General features: G+C 49.1%; 1 protein-coding gene across 1 annotated transcript; it reads right to left on the reverse strand.

Annotated features, from left to right (window-relative positions):
• Positions 1 to 1,792: 1,792 nt before the first annotated feature.
• Positions 1,793 to 25,999, reverse strand: DBH (dopamine beta-hydroxylase). Its single transcript, XM_090021739.1, has 12 exons — positions 25,658 to 25,999; positions 22,933 to 23,079; positions 20,266 to 20,523; positions 18,570 to 18,746; positions 17,969 to 18,071; positions 12,728 to 12,894; positions 11,792 to 11,935; positions 11,542 to 11,580; positions 10,286 to 10,345; positions 9,479 to 9,606; positions 8,018 to 8,177; positions 1,793 to 3,703 (listed from the first exon to the last, which is right to left on the reverse strand). Exons 1-12 carry the CDS (start codon positions 25,997 to 25,999, stop codon positions 3,569 to 3,571), a joined length of 1,860 nt encoding a protein of 619 aa, XP_089877865.1. The 3' UTR covers positions 1,793 to 3,568.
• Between the last annotated feature and the right edge of the window lie 242 nt (positions 26,000 to 26,241).

The raw sequence follows: 26,241 nt of genomic DNA on the forward strand, positions 1-26,241 counted from the left end.
GAGTGTTCAACATTTGAAATGCTGTCAAACATTTATGTGCACCGTGAGAAATTCCTCCAGACTAATGGGATTCTTGTAGGCCAGATGAGATACTCACTTCCTTTGAAAGAGGACAGTCAGGCAAAGCTGCTCTTGGGAAAGCCCAGCCAACCTCTGCCAGCCACTTCTGACCTGCTTTGCAAGATGGTGCATCTTAAAGAAACCTTTCAAACTCAGAGCAAGGAGATTTTGTTGGAGCAAACTTACTGAAGGTCAGTGTGAGGCTACTTCTTTGCAAGTTAACCCCATCTGGAGACTTTGTGAGGATATGTTTAGAGCTGAGTAGGAGGCAAATTTTTTGTTTCATGGGAAAGTCTGCACTGGCCTTTTTTTTTTTTTTCCTGTTCCAAAACAAAACTAAAATAATTAAAAAAAACAAAAAACAAAAAAACCCTATGAAACAAATTAAAAAAAAAACCCCAACATTTTGGGTCAGGCGAAAAGGTTTCCACAGCAAATCCCATTTTAGCTTTTTTTATCTGTTACATCAAACAAGAGAAAAGAAATGCAAAGTCATTTCAGAATGAAAACTAGTAACATTTTGTGCCAGAAAGGCCATTTTGACCTTACCGGGACGCTGTGCTTGAGCTGGTTCCCTATCATTAAAATCTGCAGCTTTCTGTGAAGCTTTTTGGTTTCAAGGGGACTGCATTTTCCAAAGAAAAAAGTTGCCATCAGACCATTTCAACCACGGCACGCCTAGGATAGAGACATCCTTTGTATATGTGGGTCTCGAGATGCGACATCCCTCCTCACGATGTATTCACGTATGTCACTAATTGAAATCAGCCGCCGGCAGCAAAGAGGATCGTCACGCCAAGTGGTCTTGCCATGTGGCCTCTATTGCTCTGATCCCACCCAGGGCCTTGCTAGGTGGATTGTGTCCATACTGGGTGCCATATGCCAGCCCTGAATCTGTAAAGTAAGGGAAAATCTGGATCCAGACAGAAATGTCCTACTGAAAGGGGGCTCAATTTTCTGTGCAGGTTCATGGGGTTTCACGGAAGTCCTTCCCAGACTAAAGGAGAGGGAAGGAGCTTGGTGGTAGATAGCAGAATAGCCACGTCCCCCTTAGCATAGCTATTGTGATGTACCGGGGCCCCGTGGTTGTGTTGTTTGGTTGTTAAGCAGTCTAGTGGCTTGGGTGGCACCTGTTATAATTGTTATTATCACTTAAAACAGCTACAGCTATGTCTGGGCAAGGGCCGGTAGGCTGGGAAGTGCCCGGGATAGAAAGCACAAGGTAGATGTTGCACTAGGTTGACCAGGAAAAGATCACATCCACAAGGCTCCTGGGGCAAAGCAAAGGCTCTGCGACTACTCCCATTCAGGGTGTGCACAGATGTGCTAGGCGGCGGTTGGAAAAGGCCTCTAGGAAGGACATGATGCCTTCTCCCACACTGCCTGAGGAAGCAGCTTTACTCCTTGCCCGGTGGCTGAGGGAGAGCTCCCAGCCTCCTCACAGTCCCTGCAGCTTAGGCGATACGAGCTGGCAGCATGGCTTGTTCCTGATGCTGTTTGCCATGTCCCAGATGTCATGCCCAAGAGCTCATCTGTGAGCCCTGCGATGGGAGCAGGGACCTGCCAGGCCTCGGGGAGCCTGCCAACACGCTGACAGGGGTGGGAGGAATCCCTTTTGTTGCAGGCAGGACTGGGTTGGGGGTGGAAATATGCTCAGAGGCATCTGGGGGGGAAGATGCCCCTTCCCCACAAGCCTGTCCTCAGTGTGGGATAAAGCTAGATGTCAGCACTGGCAGGCAGGAGCAGGATAAAATCCCAAGAGAAACATAGACATAGTGGAGGGGGCAGGATTTTGGCAGGGCAGGGTGGGAGCTGGATTGTGCCCAGCAGCTGGTGAGAGGAGCAGGCTCAAAGCTTGTCCGTTGACTTATACAGACACGGCCTGATGGCCAGGTTGAGGCAAGGGGGAGGAAGATGAAAAGAAAAAGAGGCACTTAGCCCAGCTCCTTCCGGCGCCAGAGCTGCTCCCTTACCCACTGCTGCCCCGGCCTTGCTCCACTCCCCAGGACGGAAAGAGGGGCTCCGTCCTGGGCACCCACGCGGTCTGCCCTCGCACAGCCTTGAAAACAGAGCTGGCCTTTAACTGGCCTGGGGAGCAGACACCTACACATAGGATGCCTACTAATGAATTTGGAAGTATCTGAAGTCCCAGGGTGAGAGTCGGGGATGAAGGATGCTCACCAGCTGTCGTGCCCTACACGGTGTTTGGAGAACGATTGCGTTCTGCCTGCTCAGCTGATTTGGTTTTCGAAACGATTGAGTTCTGCTCAATCAACGTGATTTGGCTGATCTGGCCTGGAACACAAAATATATTATATAGTAAAAAAAAGAGAGAGACAGCCCAAGGGAACCAGAAACATCCTGAATTCTGATCCTGCTCGGCAAACCTCTCCATGCCTCGGTTTCCCTCTGAGGAAAGTGCTGTATGTTCGCATGTACAATGTGCCCTGGAGTAAAATGCACACTTTGTTTGTTGAAAGGCAGAACAAAGGAAAAAATGAGCTTTCCTTTTAGTAAGTAACTGAGTAGCAGCAGCTAGAGGCTGAGCCTACTCCTGGCTTTGCTTCCTGTGGATTGTGGGCAGATTTTACTTTCCCTTTTGCCCCGTAAGTGGCAGAAACTGCTTTTACCGTATTTTTTTCCATAGAATGCACACCAGTTTCCAGCAGCTGATTTCTTGGGGAAAGGCACGTGTTGTATGTGAGGAAATAGGATTACAGTGGCAGACAGCTCCCGGCAGGTGCACAGCGGGGCTTGTTCATGGCTGCGCAGCACAGGAGAAATCTTCCGCGATATTACTCTGGGGGTGGAAGCCTGCGTTACTCAGAGCACTGCTATTAATACACTAATAATAGCACTTTTCATCTCCCAGGCACTTTCTGAGCTGTAACCAATTAGCCCGAACAGCCCCCTGCGTGGCAGGTGTCAGGGTATTGATTATCCTCACTTTGCAGACAGGGAGCTGAGGCAGAGTGCAGGGACTTGCTATAGGCCCCGCACTGAGACAGAGCCAACACTGGGGTTAGACCCCAGCCTTTCCCAGCTCCCAGCCAAACCCTCAGGGCCACGGGCAGCACGTGTGGAATCGGGATTGCTTGTTCTTTGGCATCTCTAACATGGGGGGCAGCTTTGTCCAGCCAGGTGCTGGGAGCTCGGACACTGCAGCATATGCCTGCTGACCCGTCCGTGAGAGACCCCATTGCTGTGAGCAATGCCCCACCGCCAGTCCCTCCTAGGAACAGTCAGTGAGATCTGGCCTGTGTGTTTGTGCAGAGAGGAGTCCTTTATATTCTCTCTACCCTCTTCCCACCCTGTTCAGGGTAAAAGCCGCTCTCTAGTGGACCCTCGTATCAGGAAGCTTATAAATCCCTAAGGCAACCCCTCCAGCCTGCTCCCACCCTCTCCGCTGCAGCGTTACAAAAGCTTGAACCAAAATCAAAAGCGCCCGAGTGTGTCCAAAAGTGTCTCATGGCATCGTGCATCGTGGCAGGGGAAGCCAGATGTGCCTTCAGTCTGCCTTGGTCTTGCCCAGGTTGATGAGCACAGCGGGTGGCGGTGGCGGTGCTAGCGGAGGGGGGCAATGCGGGATGGGCGCTGGCAGCATCTTGGCAATCTGTGGGAGAGGCTGCTTCTCCCATTCGCCCTGCAGAGAGAGGGAGAGGTCAGTGAGAACAAGAGGGGATAGAGGCCTGGGTGGGACCCTGCCATATCACATGGGGTCCAAGGGCCAGCCTGCTCCAGGGTGCAGGCTGGTGGAGCTCAGCTGGTTGCTAGTCTCTCCGTCTCTTGTCTTGTATGCCTCTTCTCATTTTCCACAGCACTTGGAAGCAGCAGGTTGCAGACACGTGGGACCATCAACCTCAGTGGAGTGCAGTGAAAAGCCTGGTACAAACACACAACAAACAGGTCCCTGACCCAAGCACCCTGTCAGCTCTGCTGAAGACTACAGATGGATACCCAGGGAGATCATCCTGGTCAGCATGATCACAGCACACCAGTGGTCTAACGTTGGTCAAGCTTTTCTTTAAGCATCAGGGCAAAGGGGGGGCTTGAAGGGGAACAACCACGTCATTTTGCAGCTGTTTTCAGGAAGCGCCTACCACCTGTGAAGCATGGGAGAAAGCACAAAGGTATTTGCTTGGAAGTACAACACAGGCAGGATGGAGGTGGGCACTGTAGGTCACTTAGAGGTAGGACAATCACCTCCTGGTGCTGAATGGGACATTAGCGGTAGAGAGGGGCCGTGAAGGGGAATTGCTGGTGGGATGCAGAGAGAGGGTGACATGGTCAAAGCGAAGTGATCTTTGCTGTAATGTTCTGATAGCCGTGAGAAGGGCAAGCCTGCCTTGGTGAGGGCCACAGCCAGGGAGAAGGATGCTGGATTATTTGAGACACCAGGGACATTTATAGACGTGCTCCAGGAGGGGAGGGAGGCTCTTTAATTACAGCAGCTCCAAAAGCCGTTGTGATGAAAGCACCTGGACGGTCACTTGTATCAGCGTCCCCACGCTAAAAAAGGGACAGTGGGAACGCTTTAACTAAAGCTCATCAGCCGAGCTGTCGTGAAAGCGTCCCCGCCGCCATTTTTTTTTTAGCGCGGGGACGCCGATACGCACGACTCTGGAGTCTGCTGGAGTAATTACCATGCTCCAACAGACTCAATTAATTTAATCAGCTCCAACGCGCTGTAATTACAGCGCGTCAGAGCAGCCTCGCTGCACGTGTGTGGGCGCCCCAGGTGATCGGAGCGCGGACAAGAGCTTTGGCTGCATGGGCAGATGGGAGAGGTCACATTTTAGTGCTGGTGCAGAACGAATCGGCAAGGTCGAGACAGAGCCTGGACGTGAGACCCTAAAGAAAGGTTTGAGTCAAGGATGAGGCCTGGCTTATGGGCCTGAGCAGCAGCTACGACAGTGGTATTGTCCATGGAGGGAACAGAAATGGTTTGGCAGGGGAAGCTGAGCTGTCTTTTACCCATTTTGAGATTAAGGTGATATCTAGATGCCTGCAAGGAAACATCAGAGAAACAGGCCAAAGTCTGAGCTGGGACAAAAGGAGACAGACTTGGGGGCACGTGGGTTTCCTGCTCTGCACACTTATGTCACCACCATTATTACCATCACAGCGGGTGTTGCCCTGGAAGCCTCAATTCTGGCCTTGCATCTCGAGAAGGTGAAGTCAGGCCTGGACACCTCTGGGAGCCGACTGATCGACTGCCCTTCTTACTCCGAGTAACCTGTAACTTTAATGAGCAGTGCTGCCCATCGTTTGTTCCTAATGACCGTGATGACTGAGGCTGCCTCCTACGATTCTGGCCTCACAGCAGAAGGAGTGCAGTTTAAAACACAAGGCGAACTGTCGTGTGTCTTGTTTGAATCCTTTAAATAGCCAGGGGTGGGCTACTGCTCTGGCTGAACAGAAAAGCAGGATGGCATTGCCTGAGCCTAAGTAACCCATGACTTTGGTGCTCATGGCGGTGAGGGTCTGCGACAGCCGTGGCTGGAGTCAAGCACCCCACACCCAGCTGTCCCTGCGCACCTCACTCCAGACCTGCAGTGGCCCTGGAGTTGAATGCAGGGGCTCATCCCTCTCTGCCCCTCACCCTGGCCTGTAGCACCCTTGCTGCGCTCTTCTACATGCAACCTATCCCTGCCATTGAACTTCACGCGTGGCCTGTAGTACGGCTCTCGTTCCAGTCTGGGACCCCGCTCAGGTCTCTGACTGTGTCTTGCATCCGACTGGCACGGACATCTGCTGTTCCAGTTCCAGGCATCCTTACATCTCTGCTAACACGCTTCAAAGCTTATGGGTAACACCCTCTGCGCTTGAGTGTATTTTTAAGGTATAACAAGGGCATCTAGAGCATATGGAGAGTTGTTCTTTTTGGTGTGCGTGTGTATAAATCTAAATAAATACACTGACAAACTATTCCAGCCCAAAGTCTCAACAGGCTCTTGCAGAGGTGGATGCCAAAGAGCCCTTTCTTTCATTACGCACAAGTGTTACCTTGAAACACCCTCCGAGCAAGACAAGGATTTTCATTTTACTAAATAATTAAAAGCATAAAGCTCCTCCAGCAAATCGCATATGAGTGGGGAATCACTGGCCTGCAGGAAGGCAAGAGGCTAATTAGAAGCTCTCCAGACAGAAATACTGTAGCAGACAGGAGGTGTTTTAAAATCCCACTCAAATTTGAAAAGCAAACAGAGCGGGAAGACCACGGCCTGCTTTCTCTTTCTTTATTGGCTTGTAGCCTCCAGGTGACCGACTTAGTGTCGATGCCGGCTGCATGCTCATTCCCCATTCTTTCTGCGCTGCTGCCATGCAAACCTATTGAATCGAGACGACTGCAAAGAAGGCAGTACCCGCCAGCCCTGCAGACAGGTGGCACAAGGCCTATGCTCCAGTGAAGTCTTTGAAATAGGATTTAATTGGCATACAGCCAGCATGCAGAATTTCAGCCCAGTGAGTTTAAATGAACCCTAACATCTCTGGGGTAGGTTTGTATGGCAGAAGCTAAAGGTCTTCTCTTTTGCCAAGTCACATCTCACAGGGGGAGTTTCGTGGTAAGTGTTACCATATTTCTCAGTGCCTTTTTTGTCTTTCCCTCCACTGCTCCACGTTACACCCATCCTCCAAAAGACAATCGTTTTAAGTTCTCCTGCACTTGCAAAAATGCTGTCCAAGGGTGAGGGTAAGATGAGACCTACCTGATCTCAACCTGCAACAGCTTTATCCCGACTTCAGATCTTTTCCCTTCAAAGATCTCTGCGCACTGTCCCATCCTCTGTTCCCTTTATCCCCATCCTACTGAGATCGCTCAGACTCTTACAGGGGGGTTCTTGGGATCCGGTGTGATTTTTGCAAACTCCTGAATTATAGCTCTTTATTTGTAATTGCTACTGGAGGACCTTCGGGCTTGAAAGTCAGGTCTGTTCTGAAACGTGGCCCTAGCGATGGCCCCATGCAACTTATGTTGAATCTCCTTACATCTTCCTAGGGTTTCTTTTTTCTTCCCCTGACAGTGCTCATTAGTGTGGTGTGTTTTTCTAAATGTCAGTGCTGCAGATTCATCCTGGGTATCTCCCTAGTGCAGTGTAGTAGCAGTGTTACTGAGCTAGCTTCAAATCAGCTAGCGTGCAGGTGAGTAGCGGTGTAGTCACAACAGCATAGAGCTCAGCGTGGGGGTCATTGCCCCAGTATTTCCTCTGCTCTGTGTGCAAATTTTGCAGCCACATTGAGCTCCACATTAATGTGGTTACCCTGTGGGAAGCTAGCTCTGGCATGGGGATACTCTGCAGTCATAGAAGGGACTGCAGTGTAGACCTACCCTGTGAGCATGTCTGCACCTCCTCTCTGGAGAGCCTGGGACACAGCTGAGAAGCCAGCAAGCACTGCCCTGCATGCACTCAGCGGTTAAGCATTGTAGAGGTGTGCGTGGCCCAGCATCTCTGTCATGGGCACGCACTCGGGACCCTTCCAGGCTCTCTGCATTGCCTAATTCCTTGGTCTGGGCATGTCAGAGTGGGAGTGAATGGGTGAGGACTCATCCTCGGTGGCTATCCGAACCCTGCAGGGATATGGTGTAGACACAGCCTTACTATCAACCCAGGTCCTTTCCTTCTTGGGGAACAGCAACAAGAACCCAAATGCTGCCAGGTGTGCACTGCCCATCACCTCAAGTTGCTTTGCACCTGCTTCCCTGCCGGGAACTCAGTAAGGCAGCCTCTCGAAGAGGCATTGGAGAGAACTGCCTCTATCTCCCACTCCCAGACTTGGCCTGGCCTTGGCGTGCTGAGAGGAGAATCAAGCAGGAATCCCCTTTGCTGTCACCACGGTCGGTGGCTCCAGCTCTGCTAGAGACGTGCAGGGAGCAGGTCTGTTTTGCAAAGTCCTGTTTCGCAGGGGGTGGTTTCGCAGTAAGTCTTACCGTACTTTTCAGAAGTTTCCTACCTACCGGGAAGCGGACGGCTGAAGATTTATTGCAGTGCATGGAGATCGGAGCAAAGCCATAGAGGGATTTCAGGACATCTCTGCTGAATGCGTTCCACGGGACAGAAGCAAACTGCTGCGTGACCGAGGTCTGTGGGCACATGCAGATCTCCTCGTCGTTGAACCTAATGCAAGAGAAATGTCAGGCAGGGAAATGGAAAGGGCCGGACTGACTTCTTTTCCATGCAGCACATGATCCTGAAAGGGGCTGCTCAGCACTTGCATGGTTTGGACGGGGGTGGTCCTGCCTCGGGCAGGGGGGTGGACTCGAGGTGACCTCCAGCGGTCCCTTCCAGCCCTGCTTTGTGATTCGGCATGCTGAAATCAGGGTCTCTCATAGCAAAGCCTTGGAGCTTGGGCTTTCATTATATGTGTGCATTATGTACCATGCATATGACCCTGCTCAGCCACTACCTTGACGAGGGCTATGTAAGCAGGTGGACAGAGAGATGATTGATAGAAATAACAATGAGGTGTGACCCTGCTCATTCAGTAACTCTGATGAGATGAGGCCACGCTTGGAGAGGCACAGCTATTTCTTGTCTAATGTGCTCTATCCTGCTGAATTCTCCCTTGCAAACTGATAGTTGGAAAATGAAGGCCCAAGACAGGGGGTGGAGGGGTGGGGGATGGGGGGGTGGCAGAGGAACCGAGTGAAAAAATGTAGCTGAAACTATTTTTCCAGAAAGAAAGGCAGGTGCAGCAACACTGAAAAGCTTTGAGGATTCACATCAGCTTTGCCAAGCTGTTTGGTCAGAAAGTAAAAAACAAAACAATGCAAAAAAGAAAACCTTGGAGAAATTCAGAAAAGGCCAAAAAGCCTCATTTTGAAGCTTTCAGAATTAAAGCATTGGAGTCTATGATTTTGTGAGGCCATTTAGCCTTCCTTTCTCATGTATTCAAAAAAATGAAGCTACAATGAAGGGTCTAGTTTTATCTGATTTTTTTCATTATTATTATTTCTGCCTCACCGAAAAGTTTTGAAGGGTATTCACATCAGCTCAGCTGAAAAGGATGAGTTTTTTGGAAGTGCAGTTGACTTCTGTCAACAAGCCATTTTTTCACAGTTTTTACCAATAATAGCAGCTCCTGCATTATCCCAGGCTTTATGTCTTCTCAGAAAAGGCATCCTTTGCCAGGCATCCTCTTTCTACCTTCTTTCGAAAAACATGGGCTTGGTCATATCCCCAAGAAGGAAGGAGTCCTGCTTATTCTTTGTGACTCATACCCAGGCAGGATTCATTCCCACTATCCCTGCAGCTTCCTGGAAACTGCCTGGCTTTCCTGCATCTAGCACTGCCACTGCAGAACAAATAAAGGCTTTCAGTGGGGACTGTCCCCTTTCAGGGGTACCAGCAATCGGGTGTCCATCACCATTCACGTACCCCATGTTCCAGCCAAGCCCAAGCTATGTGGAGCTCCCTACCTGTTCACAAGATTAAAGTATCTGTGCAGGTAGCCGGGATCAATGGAGCTTTTGCACAGCTCTAGCTGTGTCTGAGGGTAATAGTGCACATAGTTGACGCACATCTCTTCCATGATGCCAAACCCACCCTGCAAAAAGAAGAGAAACACATTTGGGTTCCCAATCAACCGTCAGCAGCCACTGCCTTTTCCTGCATCCCTGGGAGGATCAGCCAGGGAACTCCTCAGTGACCATCAGCCCATGGGAGCCACCTCTTTGCAACTGCCTTCAAACATCATGAGCTGGACAGACGTATGAGCCCCTGAACCACCTTTTGGCATGTGTGCACACGCCTGCAGGGCCCTGGATATGCAGAGTGCCGAACTGCAGGGCCCTGTGACACTGGCTTTTCACCCCTTTGACTGTGGGATCTCTGATAATATGGAGGTTTCCTGCAATCCTGCAGCTTGGGCTCCCTAACTCGTCTCTGTGACAGTCTCTTTTCTGTGCATCTGTGTAAGGAAATAGCCCAAGCTGTCACACACGCTGCTTATCTGTGATACCCACGTATTGTCAAGTGGCTTGTAGAACGAAGCACACGCTTCATGCACTTATTGCTCGAGTGGACAGAGCACAAGAAGTGAGAGACCACAGCCCCTGCCCTCCCATGATGTGGTTTCAGCCTCTGATTTAGCAGAGAGTATAGGTACAATAACTTTCAGCACCCATGCCAGCCCTTAACCCTTGACTGCAAATGGGCTCCACGCTCAGTTTTCTAACCATTTCTTTCTGATTTGTGGGCATGTGCATCCACACACACACACTTACCACAGTGGCTTGGTCCCTGTCCTCTGTGTTGTAGGCGCAGGATGTTATGAGCACGTCCCCCTGTGTGTTCAAGCACAAAGATGCTAGATGGTTATATCTGAAAGTTTTCTATTTCCGGTCAGCGGCGAGACCAGGGATGGTGCCCAGGGATACCTCTCCCATATTTGCGCCCCTTAAGCGGTTTAAGTGATACCAGGCACCCCACTTCCTGCACACAACACGGGCTTCAAGGTAAATAGCACAAAGGTTTGCCAAACCTCCCTTCTGCAAAGGGATTTTGTATAGTCACTTCCCCACGAGATTCCTTTTTTGCTTCCTCCCTACTTTCTAAGGAACTTAGGCCTGAATTTCTAAAGTGCCTGAAGATGCATGTAGGCATTATATGGGATTTTCAAGAGTGCCCGGGTTATTGAAACTCCCATTAGGCTTCTGTCTTCACCTTTAGGTGTCTTGATACTCTTGAAACCGTGGCCCTTTGCCAGCACAACTTGCCTGATGCCCTCTCAGGGCTCAGCCTGTTCCCTGCGTTACAGTCCTGAAGGCTCAGCATCATCGCCTTGCTATTTATTAATGGAGCCAGTGAGACCATTTCAGAAAATGTTGACATTTCGGAAGGGAGCTTGTGAATTTTCTTGCAGCTTTGATTCTCCGTAACTCTAATAATCAAGTGATTCAATTAACCATGTTTCACTCTTTAAAATATAACACTGGCCAGGCTCAGCCACTGTTTCCAATCAGCCTTAGGATGCCAAAATCTGCCCGGGGTGGAGATTTGTGTGGAACAATGATTGCAAGGATGGGGATGTGGCCAAGGGAGCTGAGATGTGCTGATTTAGCAGCTCCTACCTTCTGCTAACCCTGGCACAGCTCCTTTTAAGCACCCTATGCAGGGGAACATTGCTTCCTTTGTTGATATCTAGGCTTACCATGCAACGCTGATTTGCCTAGGAAGTTGCTGGATACTAAGGAACTGAACCCCATGAGAAAACTCTTAGGCAGACTATGTGCTCAGCTTATTACAGTGGAAAGGATGAAATAATGTCAGGCATTCGTAGCTTTTAAGGCCAGAAATGCCAACAAGATCATCTAGGCTGAGTTCCTGCAGAGCACAGACCCTAGAATTTCATTTGACTGTTAAGCGACGGTCCTGCCTTGAGCAGAAAGCTGGACTAGATGACCTTGCGAGGTCCTTTCCTGCCCTATTTTCTTACGATCTCCGTCATTTAGAAACTGCAGTTACTTCTACAGACGCTCACCGGAAAGACAGAAACCACCTTCTTTAACATGCGGATCTCCTAAAAGGGAAAAAACAATTTTAGAGTTAGAAGACACCAACACACCCACTTTCCTACACTGTCTTCTGCACTGACAGATCTCGTTGGAATAGGCCACAATCAGGTTTTCACTCAGATGCCCAAGAACGGAGGCTGACTATTAAACCCTCCCCTCCTCCCCCCATTTTATTTTAGCTAAAGCTGAGGCTGCGCTCAGTGGGGAAAGGTCTACCTGGAAGTGAGGGCTGTAGTGATTGTCTGCGTTCACTATCTCCCGCTCGCTCCCTTCCCGGGACAACACGGTCACCACCTTCCTTCCCGTCAGGTGAGTGTGGAGCTGGGAGGCGAAGATGTGGATCCCAGCGGGAGGCAGAGCCTGGAGAAACAGTCCCACGGGAAGACTCAGGCTTGCAGGTGCTGGCATAGCCAAGAGCAAACAAATCTCTGCAAGAGGTCTCACCTGCTGCCACACAGTCCTGGGAAGAGCATGGCAGGTATTTGCCGGACCAGCACCAAATCCCGCACAGTAGAGCTTGTGTTCATACTCCCTGAGCTGCTTCTGCATGCACTTTGTTTCTTTATAGTCTGCTTGTCCGGCAAAGCTTGACCCACAGGCACTTTCTAGTTCAGCAGAAGACAGCTAGGCACAATGCTATTTATTCCCTCGCCTTTGCTAGCTGCACAAGCTACTGTTCCAGGGTATGCCCTCCCAAAGTATTGATTAACACTTCCTGATTAACGCTGCCTATTGATTAACACTTCCTGATGACACGGTGGAAATTTAGGCAACTCATTCAGGAGCTGTTGGGCAGACAGCACATTCCTCCTTGCATTTTAAGCTCATTCAAATGAGAAATCCCTGTTTAGTGATTATTCTCTTTTGCCTGGTCTCTGCCTACCTGGCTGTCAGGCCTTTGACACGGGGACGCTATTACTGGGAAAGCTGCTGCTTTGCTCTCATTGCTGATGGGTTTCCTTTCCTGAATTGCACCAGCTGTTGTGTACGATGGGACACGCTCCTAGCTACTTACTGGGTAGCCTATCTCTTATGCCTAGAAGTTGCATGGATGTTAGCGCAGGCACTGATCCTCTCTTTGCATAGGTCCCCTCTTGTGCTGGTGTGATGGAACAACCTGGATGGGGCATTGCTTTCCCCCAGCATACTGACCACTTGGGTGCATTTATCCGTACAGTAGCCTGTCAGGAAGAACTCGGTTTCCCCAGGAGGTATAGCCATCACCGGCGTGTAGACCAAGCCAAGCTCCATAATGCCGGCATCGTAGCGTCTCAGCGAGGCTGTGTAATAAAGGCGGATCCCGGAGGAGTCGTGGCGACCTGGCAAAATAAAAGGACGGGTTTTGATGCCACACTGCAACTCGCCATGGGAGTAAGCCGTTCTCGGGGAAAGATCAGCCGTGAAATATTAAGCTTTGGTGTAGTGAACATGGGAAAGGCAGCTCAGTTGACTGTATATTCTCTGCCTGCTACAACCTCTGTGTTAAAGTTTTATTGTACTCCCCTCTACCCTGGAAAATTTCACAATAGGCCAGAGCTAAACACAAGCCCAATCTTCTGGTCGCCTCACCAGTCAGAGCTGGACAAACCCTTAGTGGGCCCTAGGCAAACAAACTCGTGGGCCCCTACTTAATACTGTATATTTATATTACTTTTTTCACTTAATAATTATCATATGCCAAATAAGTGCAGCTGGGGCCCTCTTCAATTAGGCGCTAGGCACGTGCCTAGTTTACCTACGCGTTAATCCTGCCCTGGTGACAGTGCCCAGCAGTAACACAAGGGCAGGAGAACAGGGAGTTGGGTGGGAATGTCTTTGGAGGTGCATGAGCCTCGAAAGCAGGTGGGGCTATAGGTGCACGACAGATTTAGGAGAGCCCCTGTACTTGTGTATATTTGGACCAGATTCTGGAGGGGGGAGAAACCGATGTTGAATTTCTTCCCACATTTTCCAGCCTGCTTTCTTCAGCACAGGACCACCAATGCTTCTCTTGTTTGAAGGAAAGGTCTTTTATCAGGTCCTGCCATTACCTAGAGCGTGCTCTCTCTGCAGCTTGAGACGGTTTCCAAAGGGCTGTCACCCAGTGCACTGTAGTAAGGACTTCTGCTGCTTATTCAGAAACAGGGAGACACTGCCTCTCAATGACCAAAGCTAATGAACAGTCAACATGCAAATCCTTTCTAAGGGAGGAATGGCTGTAACCTCTGTGGTTCTTCTTTCTGCCCAAGACAGACTCTGCCCGGAGACTTGGGTCTCCTGTAGTTGAAAGCATCCTTGGCTTCTGCTCTTTTTATTGCTCCAGTCTGGGATGTAGCACTTCTCTGAACCCATCATCTCCGCAGTCTCCTGGCTTCTTCCCCAGACAGATATGCATGCATCGTGGCACCGATTCCAACTGTGCAACAGCCAGGAAAACCAAGGGCACGTTGTTCCTGGCAGGGAGCGGGTGTGAATGTGAGAGGGGCTGGGAGCACAGGGAGAGAAAGCAGAGATGTAAACGTGGTGAAATGCGTTAGCTGCGTTATGCTGCAACATCTTCCACTCTCCAAACAGGACCGTGCCGACGGCATTTGGCTGTGACAAGCAGAGGCTCTCCTGGAGGGAGAAGCCAAGCGGGATCTCTCCCAGTCAGCATAAAGCATCTCTGCATAATGCGCTGGCCAGTTCCTGATCTGCAAACGGAGGCAGCGTGCAGGGAAAGAAGGTGCTCGGAGTCTGGAGGTCAGTTCTTGAGTGTCTATCCTGGCTGTCACAAGACCAGTAGGAAGACAACAGGGAAGCTGCAGGGTTTGGGCAAAGAGTACAGCAAACCAAACTCCGTAGCAGCACCCGGGTGCAGTGCGATCCCTCCAGCGTGGCCCGCGACACCCTGAAGGCAAGGGGCAAGCCTGCCGGTGAGAGAGCCCCACCCGAGCCTCGGGCCACACTTGCAAACCCTTCAAGGTTTCTACTGGCAAAAGCACCCGCCCTCCAGTGAAATAAGCTGTTGGTCAATAAGCCATGCTAGCAAAAGGACTGTGGGCTGGTGTGAGGTGTGCATGTACAGGTAGACGAGACCTTGTCCCTGCAGGGGGAAGGAGATCGATTAAGCGGGAATCCTAGCGACTGATTGCCCAGCAAGGCCAAAAGGCAGAGAAGAGTTCACCTCTCTTGGAGGGATGGCTAGTGATACAGGAGGCTAAATGGGCACTCTTTCCAGGATGGGCAGATATTGGGGCAGTTTCCATTAGGGATGAGTGGGTTTTTGTCGCCCTCCATTGCAGGCCGTGTCAACAGTTTAGGAATTGATTGTTGCTTGCAGGTAATGGCCTTAAACCAAATCTTCCAGAGGAGCCTGGCACCTGAACACCGAAAAAGAAAACCACCGGTAGTTCTGTGTCCCCCTCCGTGGCTGCTTTTTCAGGAATTAGCTTTAAAGGGAAAGGTTTTGTTAGCTAAGCCACGGAGGCCTCTTACTTATTTTTAAGTATTTGTCTCTGGGTTGGATTCATCAAAAGGATAAGAATAAATGGGGAGCCGTTATTGGTTAAAATGAAAAGGCAGTTAAACAATAAAAGAAGCCATCTCCATATTTATAGACGTGTTGCTTTTCAAGTCTCCGAGTGTGATGTGATTGATCTGTAGTACATATGCTCTGGTCTTCTAAAAATACACTTGGATAGTCGTGAAGTGACTTGATTTTATGTAAATGAAAGATTTGGTAATTTAGTGGGACTTTTCTCTGTCCAATGCCTCAAATAAGAAATATCATTTGTGCATTAAAAAAATCTCTTCCTGTGCCCACCAGGCTAATACCTCTGTATTGAGCTGGGCCCCTGAATTTCACTTGGCTGGGGCAGCAGGGGTGGGGAGAAAAACTCTGATTATAGGGGAAGGGACTAGGTTTCTGCCTCTCAGGGACTGGGTTCAAGTCCATGCTGTGCCACAGACTTGCAGTCAGGACTCATGGTAGAGATGATATCTTTTATTAGACCTACAAGGCTTTCGCAAAAAAAAATTTTAATTGCTTTTAAAGGAATTTAATTTAATTCCTGTAATTTAAAGCAATTAAAGGAATTTTTTTGGTCTAATAAATGATATCATCTCTGCTATGAGTCTTGAGTGCCTTTTCCTCTGGACCAATATGGCTACAGCTTGGATAACAGACTTCCAGCACTACTTAGCCTTTCTCTGAGCCTCAGTCCCACACCTTTATAATGGGCATAAGAGCACTGACCCCCTCTCCCAGGAGTCTGGTGAGAATCCACCTACTGAAGAGTGAAGCAATCGGATACAAGGGCCAGGTAAACACTGAGGCATACGGAAACACACAGTTGTCTCTGAAGATCCCTTCTCCATCTAATCATTCCTGTCTGAGTCTACCTTGGGTACTGCTGATAGGTAACACTGGGTAAATGATTCAACCTCTCGCTGCCTCAGATCCCCACTGTGTGAAATCCAGGTAATAATAACTGTGATTACCTTGGGGGGTTGTGAGGCCAGATTACTGTACTGTCCGTGCCATTTGTGTGACTACTGGTTATTCCAAGACAGGATATTTGTCACAACAAGAGCAGTCTAACAGGGATATTTTACTTAGGACAGTCCGAAACAGCTTCTAACACCTAACAGTCTTGTTCCAGTCCAGATATATCTAATGTATGCATTGTGTTTTTCTCAAGTGTATTGTATTTGCTTAAAAAGTAGCTGCCTTAGAGCTATTCTCTTGCTGGCTCTGTGTTCAGTTTAGGGAAGACTGTGAAGAAAGGTGTGGATACACTGGATAGAGACATTTCAGTGGGATTAAAAAAAAAGCGTGAGTACAGAGCAGAGCAGAGTGAGAAGCAAAGAGAGAGAGATGATGGGCATAAAGCACGGAGGGTGTGATGTGGAGAGATGCTAATGGGAAAATAAAGGGCAGGGCTTTCCAGGAACTGCACACGGGTTTTAACACCCCCCGACAAGCTGGTGCTTGGGACAAAGGGATCTGTTTGAAGGAGCAGATACCTTTGCCTTGAGCCAGATGCAGTGAAAACAGAAGCTCTCCTGTTGGTTTCCAGATCCAAAAGACCCCCTTAAGCCTCCCCCTGCCTTGACTGTCAGCTGCCAGGTGCAGTCCGGGACTGCTCAGCCTGCATCAGGTTTGCAGTGTGCAAGGGCTTGCATCAGGCAGAGCAAAGTGCAAACCGGAGGCTGGGATCGAGAGCCCAGGTCCAAACCAAACCTCTCCAGCCTTCAGATAATGCTGGAAATTTCACCAGCGCGACCATTTCCATGAGATTTCTACTGATTTTCTGGACTTCAGCCATGACACAGGGTCTGAAGCTGACCTGCGCAGATCGCATTCAAACTGGACAGAATTTGCCTGGAAGCTCTCATCAGTGAAGGACGCTATTTTTGCTGTGCTGTCTGGTTTCTTCTTCGCCTGCTGGCAGCCTCGCCTCTCTAAAACAGTGAAGATCCCAACAGACACCTCGCCTGCTTCCCCGAGGCAAAGGTAGGGTGGTTCGAAGCTTGGACTGCAGTCTGAAGTAGGAGCAAGTGTGCAGATACAACTATGGGATCAAGACTCATGGTAGAGGTGATAGGTTTTATAAGACCGACTAGATTTTGGCCACAAAAAAAAAATTGTTTAAGTGCAAGCTTTCGGGCACAAACACCCTTCCTCAGGTATGTTCCTGCCTGAAAGCCTGCAATTACAGAATTTTTTTTTGCAGAAATCTAATTGGTCTAATAAAAGATATCACCCCTACCACAAGTCCTGATTCCTCCTGCCTCCAGGCCAATACGGCTGCAACCTGAATACCTGACCGATACAACTATCTCACCCTCCGCAGCAATGGGATCTCTTCCCTCTGGTTCAGATGCCAAGCTTTACTCTGCTGCTGGTGGGAAATAGTTCACCTGATGGCACTTCCCAGGCCTATCCTAAGCCTCTTGCGTGGGAATATGTGCCAGAGGGCACAACCTGGCTCAGGTGAGGAGGCTTTTGTCCTTCCCTTTGCTGTTTCCTGCCGCGGCTGACACCAGAAACCCAAAAGGTGGCAATGTTGGTGGTGGCTGCCAGGGGCACTAGGCATTGCCCTTCCATTAAAGCCCATCACATCTGTCAGATCTCCGGGCTCTGTGTATTAAGCTGTGCTCCAAGCCAGATTTTCTTTCATTCACTTGGCTTCCTGCAATTAGGCGGCAGTTCTAGGATTTACCCTTCTTCCCTGTCACCACCTCCGAGAGGCAGGGATTATTTTCGCTCTGTTGCCTCAGCGTATTGGTGCCTGGGCAGCATTGAGCGGAAGAGTTTTTATGGACTTTTTTATTGCTTCGGTCAGAAATTTCTGCAGATTGTGCGGGCGAGACCGGACAAGCGCAGGTGGCTTCTGCCCGAACGGCACGCGTTGCTGCAGGCTCACTTACCTTGGAAGACCAGGGGGTTGTGGTAGTGGATCTCCAGGCGTAAATACTTGGAGGAGCCCGGCCCCCCGAAGGCAAGGCCTGCCTCTTCAGGGTAGTAGAAGGCCTGTAAGCAGGAGGGAGAGGCGTGAGGTCTGCGTGCTGTGAAGTCAGGGAAGATGCCAAGGAGGGAATGATCCCGGGGCGAGTAATTCTCTGCATCACAAGTGGGATAGAGGAGGTCACCACAACACGGTGGGATAGAGGAGGTCACCCGAAGTTGCCTGCTCAATGGCCAGAAGCCTCTGACACCCTTGAAAGCAGTCTTCTCCACTAGAAGAAGTTTGTGGGAATCAGCATAGCTCTGCTGACTTTGGGGGAACGATACCGGCCTGCCCCTGGGTGTAGCAGGGATCAGATACCCAGCCAGGAAGAGCCAAACCACAACAGTGTGGAAGAGACTCCGGGGGTCCCAAACAGCGAGGCGCGTTTGGATCCCAAAATCCCATCCATGGACTGGGTGACTGTGACCCTGTGATTTTAAGCAGAGTGGCAACGGGCCAAAGAGAAACAGCGGAAGGGAATATGGGCGTACGTGCACCGGCCACGAGTCGCACCCGCACACCTGAGCTCCCATGGCCCACGCTGCCAGCACGTGTCGGCAGTAGTTCAGTCGCTCCGGCTTCATCTTGGAGTCGCAGGGCCCGTTGTAATGTGGGAAGCTGTCAAACTGAGCCGCGCACTGGAAAACTTCCATGTGATGGACCAGCGCTTCGTTGCCTGCTGTGACCACTGGCTCGTACTGCAAAGATGAGTCCAAGGAGAAGACGAAAACTATTAGGTGATGCTGGAGGGTAGTGAGAGCGGCTAGTTCTGGAGCATCTCTAGGCTCCCCGGAGATGATCCCCCATATGTATTGCCAGCTCTTTGCTGGTGGACTGCTACAGATATGGGACTTGCTTGGACACGTCTGACCATGTTTAAGAACTCCAGCTTTGGGCTTGATCCCAAGCCTGCTGAAGTCTACAGAAAGATTTCCACTGACTTCATTGTAAAGCAGCAGACAAAAGCAACATGCCACTAAGTTAGAAGCCATAGGTCCATTACACGGCGACTAGGGAATTTGCCAGTTTTGCTGCTCAGAGGTCTTTGGCGCAGCAATTGATTTTTCATAAAATGGTATCAAGCACCTTGTGATAGCCTGTCCCTGAAGCTATTGAGTGTCATTTCTAACCAACTGCTGCTCACCGTACAAGGGGCGATGGTGGGGGTGGGGAATTCAATGTAAAGAGAATGATTTAAAACAGGCTTGAAAAAATTGGCATATCGACGCGTGCCAGCTGTAGGAGTGCAACGTCCCTCCAGTGCAAAGGGACCAGAGTTAATGCACTTTTTACGTACGCGGGCATGATTCATGTCACACCATCTGGTCGAGAGAAATCCCTGCTCTGAGTTTCCCTTTGCCCTGTTGTCTCTTCCTAACCTCATGAGCCCTGCTGCAGGTCCAGCTGCTTCTCCTCCCTCCCTCCCTCCCCGCCACACTTTGTGCTTCTGCCTTTACTAGGTAATCTGCTGAGCTGTTACTTTACTCCCCTCCTGGGCTAAAATCTCTCAGCAGCTGATGACTAGGCAGTTATGCTGGAATTACCCTCCTGTTCAATTGACTGTCCCAGGCATTAGCCTGTTCTCATGTTTCTCTCTCGTACTTCGGAAGTCGATGTGACTCAAGCAGTATCGAGCTGGGAGATGGGAGGAAAGCCCCAAGAGCCACAGCATGCAAGGAAACAGATACAGCCTCATTTGTAGCATATTTGTGTGATTCACCAAAGTTTGCTTCTCAGCTTGTGTCTATGGTTATTGCTCTTTCCCTTGACTGTTTTTTACAAAGAAGCCAGCTCATAAAAGCTTTTTTTTTTTTTTTTTTCCTTTTTTCTTGAAATATTTTCCACCTGGCCACAACTTTTCAGGTCTGTTCCTTTCTTCCCTCCATCTCCTATTTACCCTTTTTGTGTCCCTTCATGCGTCATCATTTCCTGGAGGTTTCCCTTCTTACTGGTATTGCATGATGTTGCATTCAAGCTAATTGTCACCCTCCATCTCAAAGGAAGGATGTGTTTCTATGCATGGGGCATAGCGCTGACTGCATCCTCCATCCTCCCTGCTTCCAGGAGCATGGAGGACACAATTGGTATAGGATACTGGGTGGTGAATGAAGGAACAGCAGGACAGCTCTGCCAGAGGCCAAGGGGATGGAGAGCTTTAATTTGCCATAAAGGGAAGTCTCCTTGATCTCTGTTGGGAAGAACTCTCTTCCTTCTTACCATGACAATGTGATGTCTTGGGAAGTCGTCTGGAAGCTGTACCATATAGCACCAGTATGTCGTCTCCTGGCTGGGAATGACTACATCAGGGGCTCTTATCTCCATGGTCTTCATGTCTCTGGGCAGTTCAGGAGTAGTGATGTTAGGCTTCAACAGCTGTACCCTCTGCAGCCCCTTGTAGATGGCAGAGATGTTGATTGCTTGGAGAGAAGGGACCGGTTTCTCAAGGATCCCGTAGATAAGGTGCACGGTGCCGTCCTGGAAATGAGAAACAAAGGGCAGCAGGGAGCTTCATGCCCGTTCATGCCTCCCATCAGGGAGCTTCATGGCAAATGTTATCAAGCTTGGAGTCACCCACTGAACTTTTTATTGCCATTAGAAATGGGAGGAGCCCAAAAGGAAGATGCTACCCCTCCAAGCATGGCAAATTCGGGGGCTCCCCATAAGCTTGCTCCAACATGTGCTATGGCCATGTTGTCGGAGGGGGAGGGAGTTTCCACTAAGAATGACATTACAGCCTTAGGGGGAATCCATCGGTCTGATCTTATGATCAACATCAATCAATGAGCAGAGATGGTTTCCCAAGTCGAGGGCACTCACACCATTTCCTTCAGATTGCATGATCTCCTTTTTACATGCACTGCACTAATCAGTACATGTGAAGCCTGAAATACACTTTTCTTTTTCATAAATAAGGGGTTGTGTGTCTCCTCCCCACCCATGCCTTCTCTCTCTCCCTCATTTTGGCAGGGTAAGATAGCCCAGTCTGAACTGCATGTTTCTGTAGCTGGACCACATTCGGGACCTGAGCTTGCTCATTTAAAGCTAACTCTGAGGCATGCTTGCACTATACCCAGCAGTCTGTTGGACAGATGTGTATCTTCTATCATGCACATGCAGAGGGGCTGATAGGAAGCACACCAAAGTCTTTGGAAATAATTTAATGGGCTTTGGGTCAAGCTAGTTGTTAGGAGGGGGGAAAAAATCAAGTGAGCCGTTTTCAAAGGTGCACAATAAAATGTGCTCAAAGTGATTCATCAGTTTGTTTCCTGTGATTATATGCACACCCATTTCCTTTCTAAAAAAGTTGGGAGTATTTTGGAGCCTTGAAATGTCTCAGCGTACAAAAGATGAAACCCCTGGTTAGCTCAAAAAGTTCTTAGTCATCAAAACCTTTCGGCTTTAACAAAATCACAGTCCATTCCTGTGTCCTAGACCCGTGCACACTGTATAAAACCCTGTCCCTTGAGACCTGTCCTGGGTAAACAACCAGACTGGGAGAGACTGTCCCCAAATTTTGCGGAAGTTTAGTGAACCTGAAAGGAGAGAGATTTCATTGAAGAAGAATTGTGACAAACACCTCACCCAGTTCAAGCTACTGTATCTTGGCTCATCACCTCCTGCTAAAATCCTCCTCCTTGTCACCTTTTTAACAACACCTCTGTGTAACACTCAAAATACTTGGCTTCAGGTTGTGAAGTGGAGTGATGCAGAAGGTGTATTTATATCAATCTAACACATATATAACAGAAGTGTTTGGTGGGAGCCGGATAAAATCTACATATCCTAAAGATGTATAAGGGATTGTAAATAGATGAAGTAAAATGTTATTCCTATCTCAGGCATGTTATCTATAGAGCCTCTTCCCTTGTTCCTTAAAAGGAATGAATGATGCTGCTCTCACATTAAATTTAGCACATAAGCAAGGCATAATGAATGGCACACGTGAAAAGCTGGACATCGACCCACTAAGCCACCAGCCTTCAGTTACTTAATGGATGAGAAGATCTGTCTGTCTTGCCCTGTCTTGTCCACTCTGGGGTTTTGAAGTCCTTACTGGATGTCATTGGGTCTTTGGTACTTCTTCCCTTTTTGGGGAAGGGTTGTTTTGTTAGTTGGGGCTTTTTCCAAAGAATATTTTATTGATTTCCTCCATTGCCAGAAGCCGTAGTGGGTAAAGGCATGTTGGCTTTTTGAATGCCATCCCTATGGTAGAAAGGCTATTGAGAAAGGGGAGGTTTTGTGGTGGCTGGACTCTAGGTTTGAAATCCATCTCTTTGTGCCATTGATACCTTCCATGAAAGTTTAAGCCAGGGATACAAGAACAGCAATGGGCTATGACTCTCCAACCAGCTAGGACATACATGGGGAGTCCCACAGTACAACTTGCCACATCCCTAGCCCCCTCCATCCAAGGATCAGGATTCAATGACGTATTAGGGCAGTTTGCCTCCAATCGCAAAGCAAATCCAAGCCAGAAACAGGGGCCTGAATTGGATCACACCCCCATTTGCACCAGTGTAACTCTGCTGTCAGTGGAATTACTCCTGATTTCCACTAGTTGTAAGCATGACCGAAGCTTGGGTGCACTTGCTTTGGATCCAGAGCCTGAGGGGTTCTGAATTTCGAATCAGAGCTTTAACCACTGGCCCACAGATATTTAAATATCACGCGTGGGTGGGAACCCCAGCCCCATTGAAGTCAATGGGATTTCTGCCCTTCATCTTTATAGAGCCAGGACTTTGTTATTCATCCAGCCTGCAATTTCAATGCTGAGCGACCCCCATCTAACTGGACACCTTTAGAGCACAATGCCCAGAAACAGACCATCCAGCTGACAAGGAGACATCACACTTGGCCTCTGCCAATAGCTAGGTGAAGTGATACCTCTATAAGGTAGTCCTTTGGATCGCAGGTGCTGAAGGCTCTTTTGAAGACCAGGTAGAGGCCCTCTGGGGTTCGGCGCACGCTGAGGAGCTGGTAGTCCTGTTGGGAGTCCATATGTAAGTGCCCTTTCTGGTCACTCCACGCATCCTGCAGAAGAAGGAACCCTTGTAACCAGCTAAGACGTGATCATTTGCCTTTATTATGAAGTCACAGCAAAAAAAAAAAAGGGGTGACTGTACCCGAATGCCTGTGCTAGCTTAATCTAACTGGCGTGATTAACAACAGCTGCAAAGACATAGCTGCCAGGGGTCCTGGCATGGGCTACTGGATCCCTAGAGAGTTTGTCTTCTGGTTGCCAGCGTGAGCTAATGCCTATGCTGCCGAGTCTCTGCTGATATTGTAACCCAAAGCAGCGAGACTGAGCCAGCACAGTTTGCCCGCCTGTTTTATGGTCATCCTGCCTTTTACCCCCTAGTAAAACCAGCTTTTCATTCTGTATGTTCAGATATTAGCACAGTAGGAGTCTGTTCCACAACTGGTTTCCTAGGCACTGAGACAATGAAACAGTGCATTAAAATCAAGATATGGACCGGTGGAGACAGAGCAGCGAAGTGGCTGGCAGAGTCCATCCGGCCCAGCTTTTATTTGCACAGCGATTTTTCTATGGATGAGGACAGTACCGTGTTTTCAAAACTGTAGGGAAGTTTGTGGACATACCCAACTTTTCACAGTGACAGTGTCCCTTTAAACCATTGCCTGGCTTACTAAAAGGAAGCCCAGGAAACCCTCTCTCGCTGTAGGAAAAGGTTGCATGCATCCTTGCTAATTCTTCTGTGGGGTTTTCCCCCAAGTCTTTGACCGGCCGACTTTGGCTGAAGATCAGACAACACCGTTGCATCATGGACTACGGGGAGAAACGTGCAAGCCATAATCCTATATGACCAGCTTCTAGTACTTGTGCTCTGGCTGGGCAGTACCTTTATCCACCAAGAGGTCCGCTGAACTCGGTAAAAACACAGGAGGAACATGGTAAATAGAGGTGACAGAATAGGGCACACTATGAATCTTGGGTGCAAAGGTTTGGAGCAGGAACTGGGTCACTGAATAAATCTCTTCTGTTATCTGGTGGTGTCTTTTGCCTACTGGGTGGTGAAGGCAGAGACTAGGAAATCTCCCTGTACACACTTCACAGAAGCAGGCACTGGGGTTTTTTGGGGGTTTTTTTTCTGAGAAATAAAAAGAATGAACCATCCTGGCACTATTTCAGTTCAAAGCACAGAATTATATTCCTTGAACATATTGTCCTTCGAAAGGAAAAATAAAATCAAGCATGACATTTGTTTTCATAGGAATATGTTGTGCAAATTAATCTTGCAGTATAGGGAAAGGTTAAGCAAATTTGGATCTTTTAGCAGCTGACAAACACAGCCAGAAGAAAGGCTGCGGGGGGGGAGAGAAACAATTCTGCCCAGATTTATATAACTCTCCAGGCAGTATTTAAAGAATGTGTAAAGCACCAAAATGGAATGGAAAGCCAGGATGCCGACTGCTTTTTATTAATTCAGCACTGAACATCTTGCAAAGCCCTGCTAGAAATGTACCTTTATGGGGTTTTCCTTTTTTTTTTCCTATGCATTTTTTTGTGCAACCCGGTGCTTTGAAATAATGTAACATTTGGGTCGTGATACATCATGATTAGCTGGTATTTAGCAAGAAAACCAGCACAGATCATAATGTTCCACATTCTCGTTTCCATCCTTTCATTACAGGGCAGATCACATGGCTGACCCTTGCGAAGGACTATTTTTATTGTTAATTTCAAGCAAGCGGCAAGGTGCAAATCAACTTCACTTGAAAGCATTGTAGAGGAAAAAGCATCAGAGTTGCTTTCTGCGGTGAAAATAAAATTAAAATGAGTCTGATCCAATGGTCTGGGAATAGTTCATTGTGAGTGTTTGTAGCGTTGCTGCCAAAACGAACCTATTGCACAGAAAAATGAAAAAGCATGGGTTATGTCGCAAAAGAGTTCCAATACCAGTCAAACAACAGAATCAGAAATGAGTTACCCAACCGTCGGTCTAACATGAAGCTCTTCTATCCATCCAGGATTCATGAGCATGTTTAATTTCTTCTAAACCCGGGCTGCTGGCAATTGACAGCCAATGGGTACTTCCCAGTGTCCTGTTGATCTTTGCTATAGCCTTAAATCTGATTTGCATCTGGCTTATTGGTGCTGGCAGGAGCAGACCTTGCGGATGATAACTTTTGCACTTTCTCAAAGTCGTTAGTGGGCATCGTGGTTAATTTTTAATGGGACTCACAGAAGTGCATGAGTGAACGAAGTTGCTGATGGGGCGTGCGTGTGTGTTGCAGACCGTGCCGCCCGCCAGAACACTTGGCAAACATAAATGGTAAATCAACACGGGGGTCAAACTCAGCAACCGATCTTTTCTTTTCTCCTCTGTCTGTTGAGGATCCCGCCCACCACTTCGGTACCTGAATCACTGTGGTACCTGTATCCCTTTGGAATAAACCTCTCGGCATCTGTTAACTACTCCCAGCTAATCAAAGGGAAGACAGCATTCAGCCTAATCCGGCTTAGAGTCCAGTGGGATGTATGGCAAGGCCCGTTTCAGTCAAACTGGGGAGCAAATGTTAGCACAGGATGGAGCCCCTTGGCTAAGTGGCCACCCTCCGCAGCTCAAGCGCATCGCATGCAGCTTACCCCAAAGTAGGAGCTGTGCCCATCGCTCCAGAGCGCGGCCAGGTCTGCGTTTTCGAAGTCGCCCCGGTCCGACATCCCGAAGAGCAGCCCGAACTTCAGCTCCTTGATGAAGACCTGGAAATGCACCACCTGCTCCGGGTAGCTGACGTTCCACGCCAGCTCCACGAGCCCCCGGGGGTCGAGGGGCACCTTGTAAGGGAAGTAGTTCTCCTGGGGAGCTGTGCCTTGAAGAGCTGCCACCAGGATGACCAGGAACAGCGTGAGCATGGTGAAGTATATGGACACCACTTCCCGGAGCCTGAAACGAGGGCAGGAGGAGCGCTTGCTCCCAGTGGTCTGCATGCTGGGGAGAAAGATGCTCCTGCTCCCGGCTTGTGCCATTTATGCGCTGGCCCTCCTGGGCCAGCCGGGTAAGTAATACTCGGTAATTGCATTTGGTTGTTGGGAAATTGGATTGTGGTGTTGACCTCCTCCCTTCCCACCTCCCCCACCTGCTGGCCAAACACTTGTCATTCTCTGCCTGCCCCTAATTGGCTCTAATTGCATATGGACATTATCAATGGGAATTGAACTCGACTGGGCTG

This window comes from Crocodylus siamensis, chromosome 11, assembly GCF_052110815.1.
Source record: "Crocodylus siamensis isolate JL-2025a chromosome 11, ASM5211081v1, whole genome shotgun sequence".
In the NCBI taxonomy this organism is placed as follows: Eukaryota; Metazoa; Chordata; order Crocodylia; family Crocodylidae; genus Crocodylus; species Crocodylus siamensis.

Coding starts and splice junctions, on each gene's coding strand:
- DBH (XM_090021739.1), bottom strand. CDS start 25,999: ATGCAGACCACTGGGAGCAAGCGCTCCTCCTGCCCTCGTTTCAGGCTC. Junction 20,524..22,932: donor CAAAGGACTACCTTATAGAG/GTATCACTTCAC, acceptor TCTCATTTCCAG/GACGGCACCGTGCACCTTAT. Junction 9,607..10,285: donor ACAGGGACCAAGCCACTGTG/GTAAGTGTGTGT, acceptor TTCTTTTTGCAG/GGTGGGTTTGGCATCATGGA.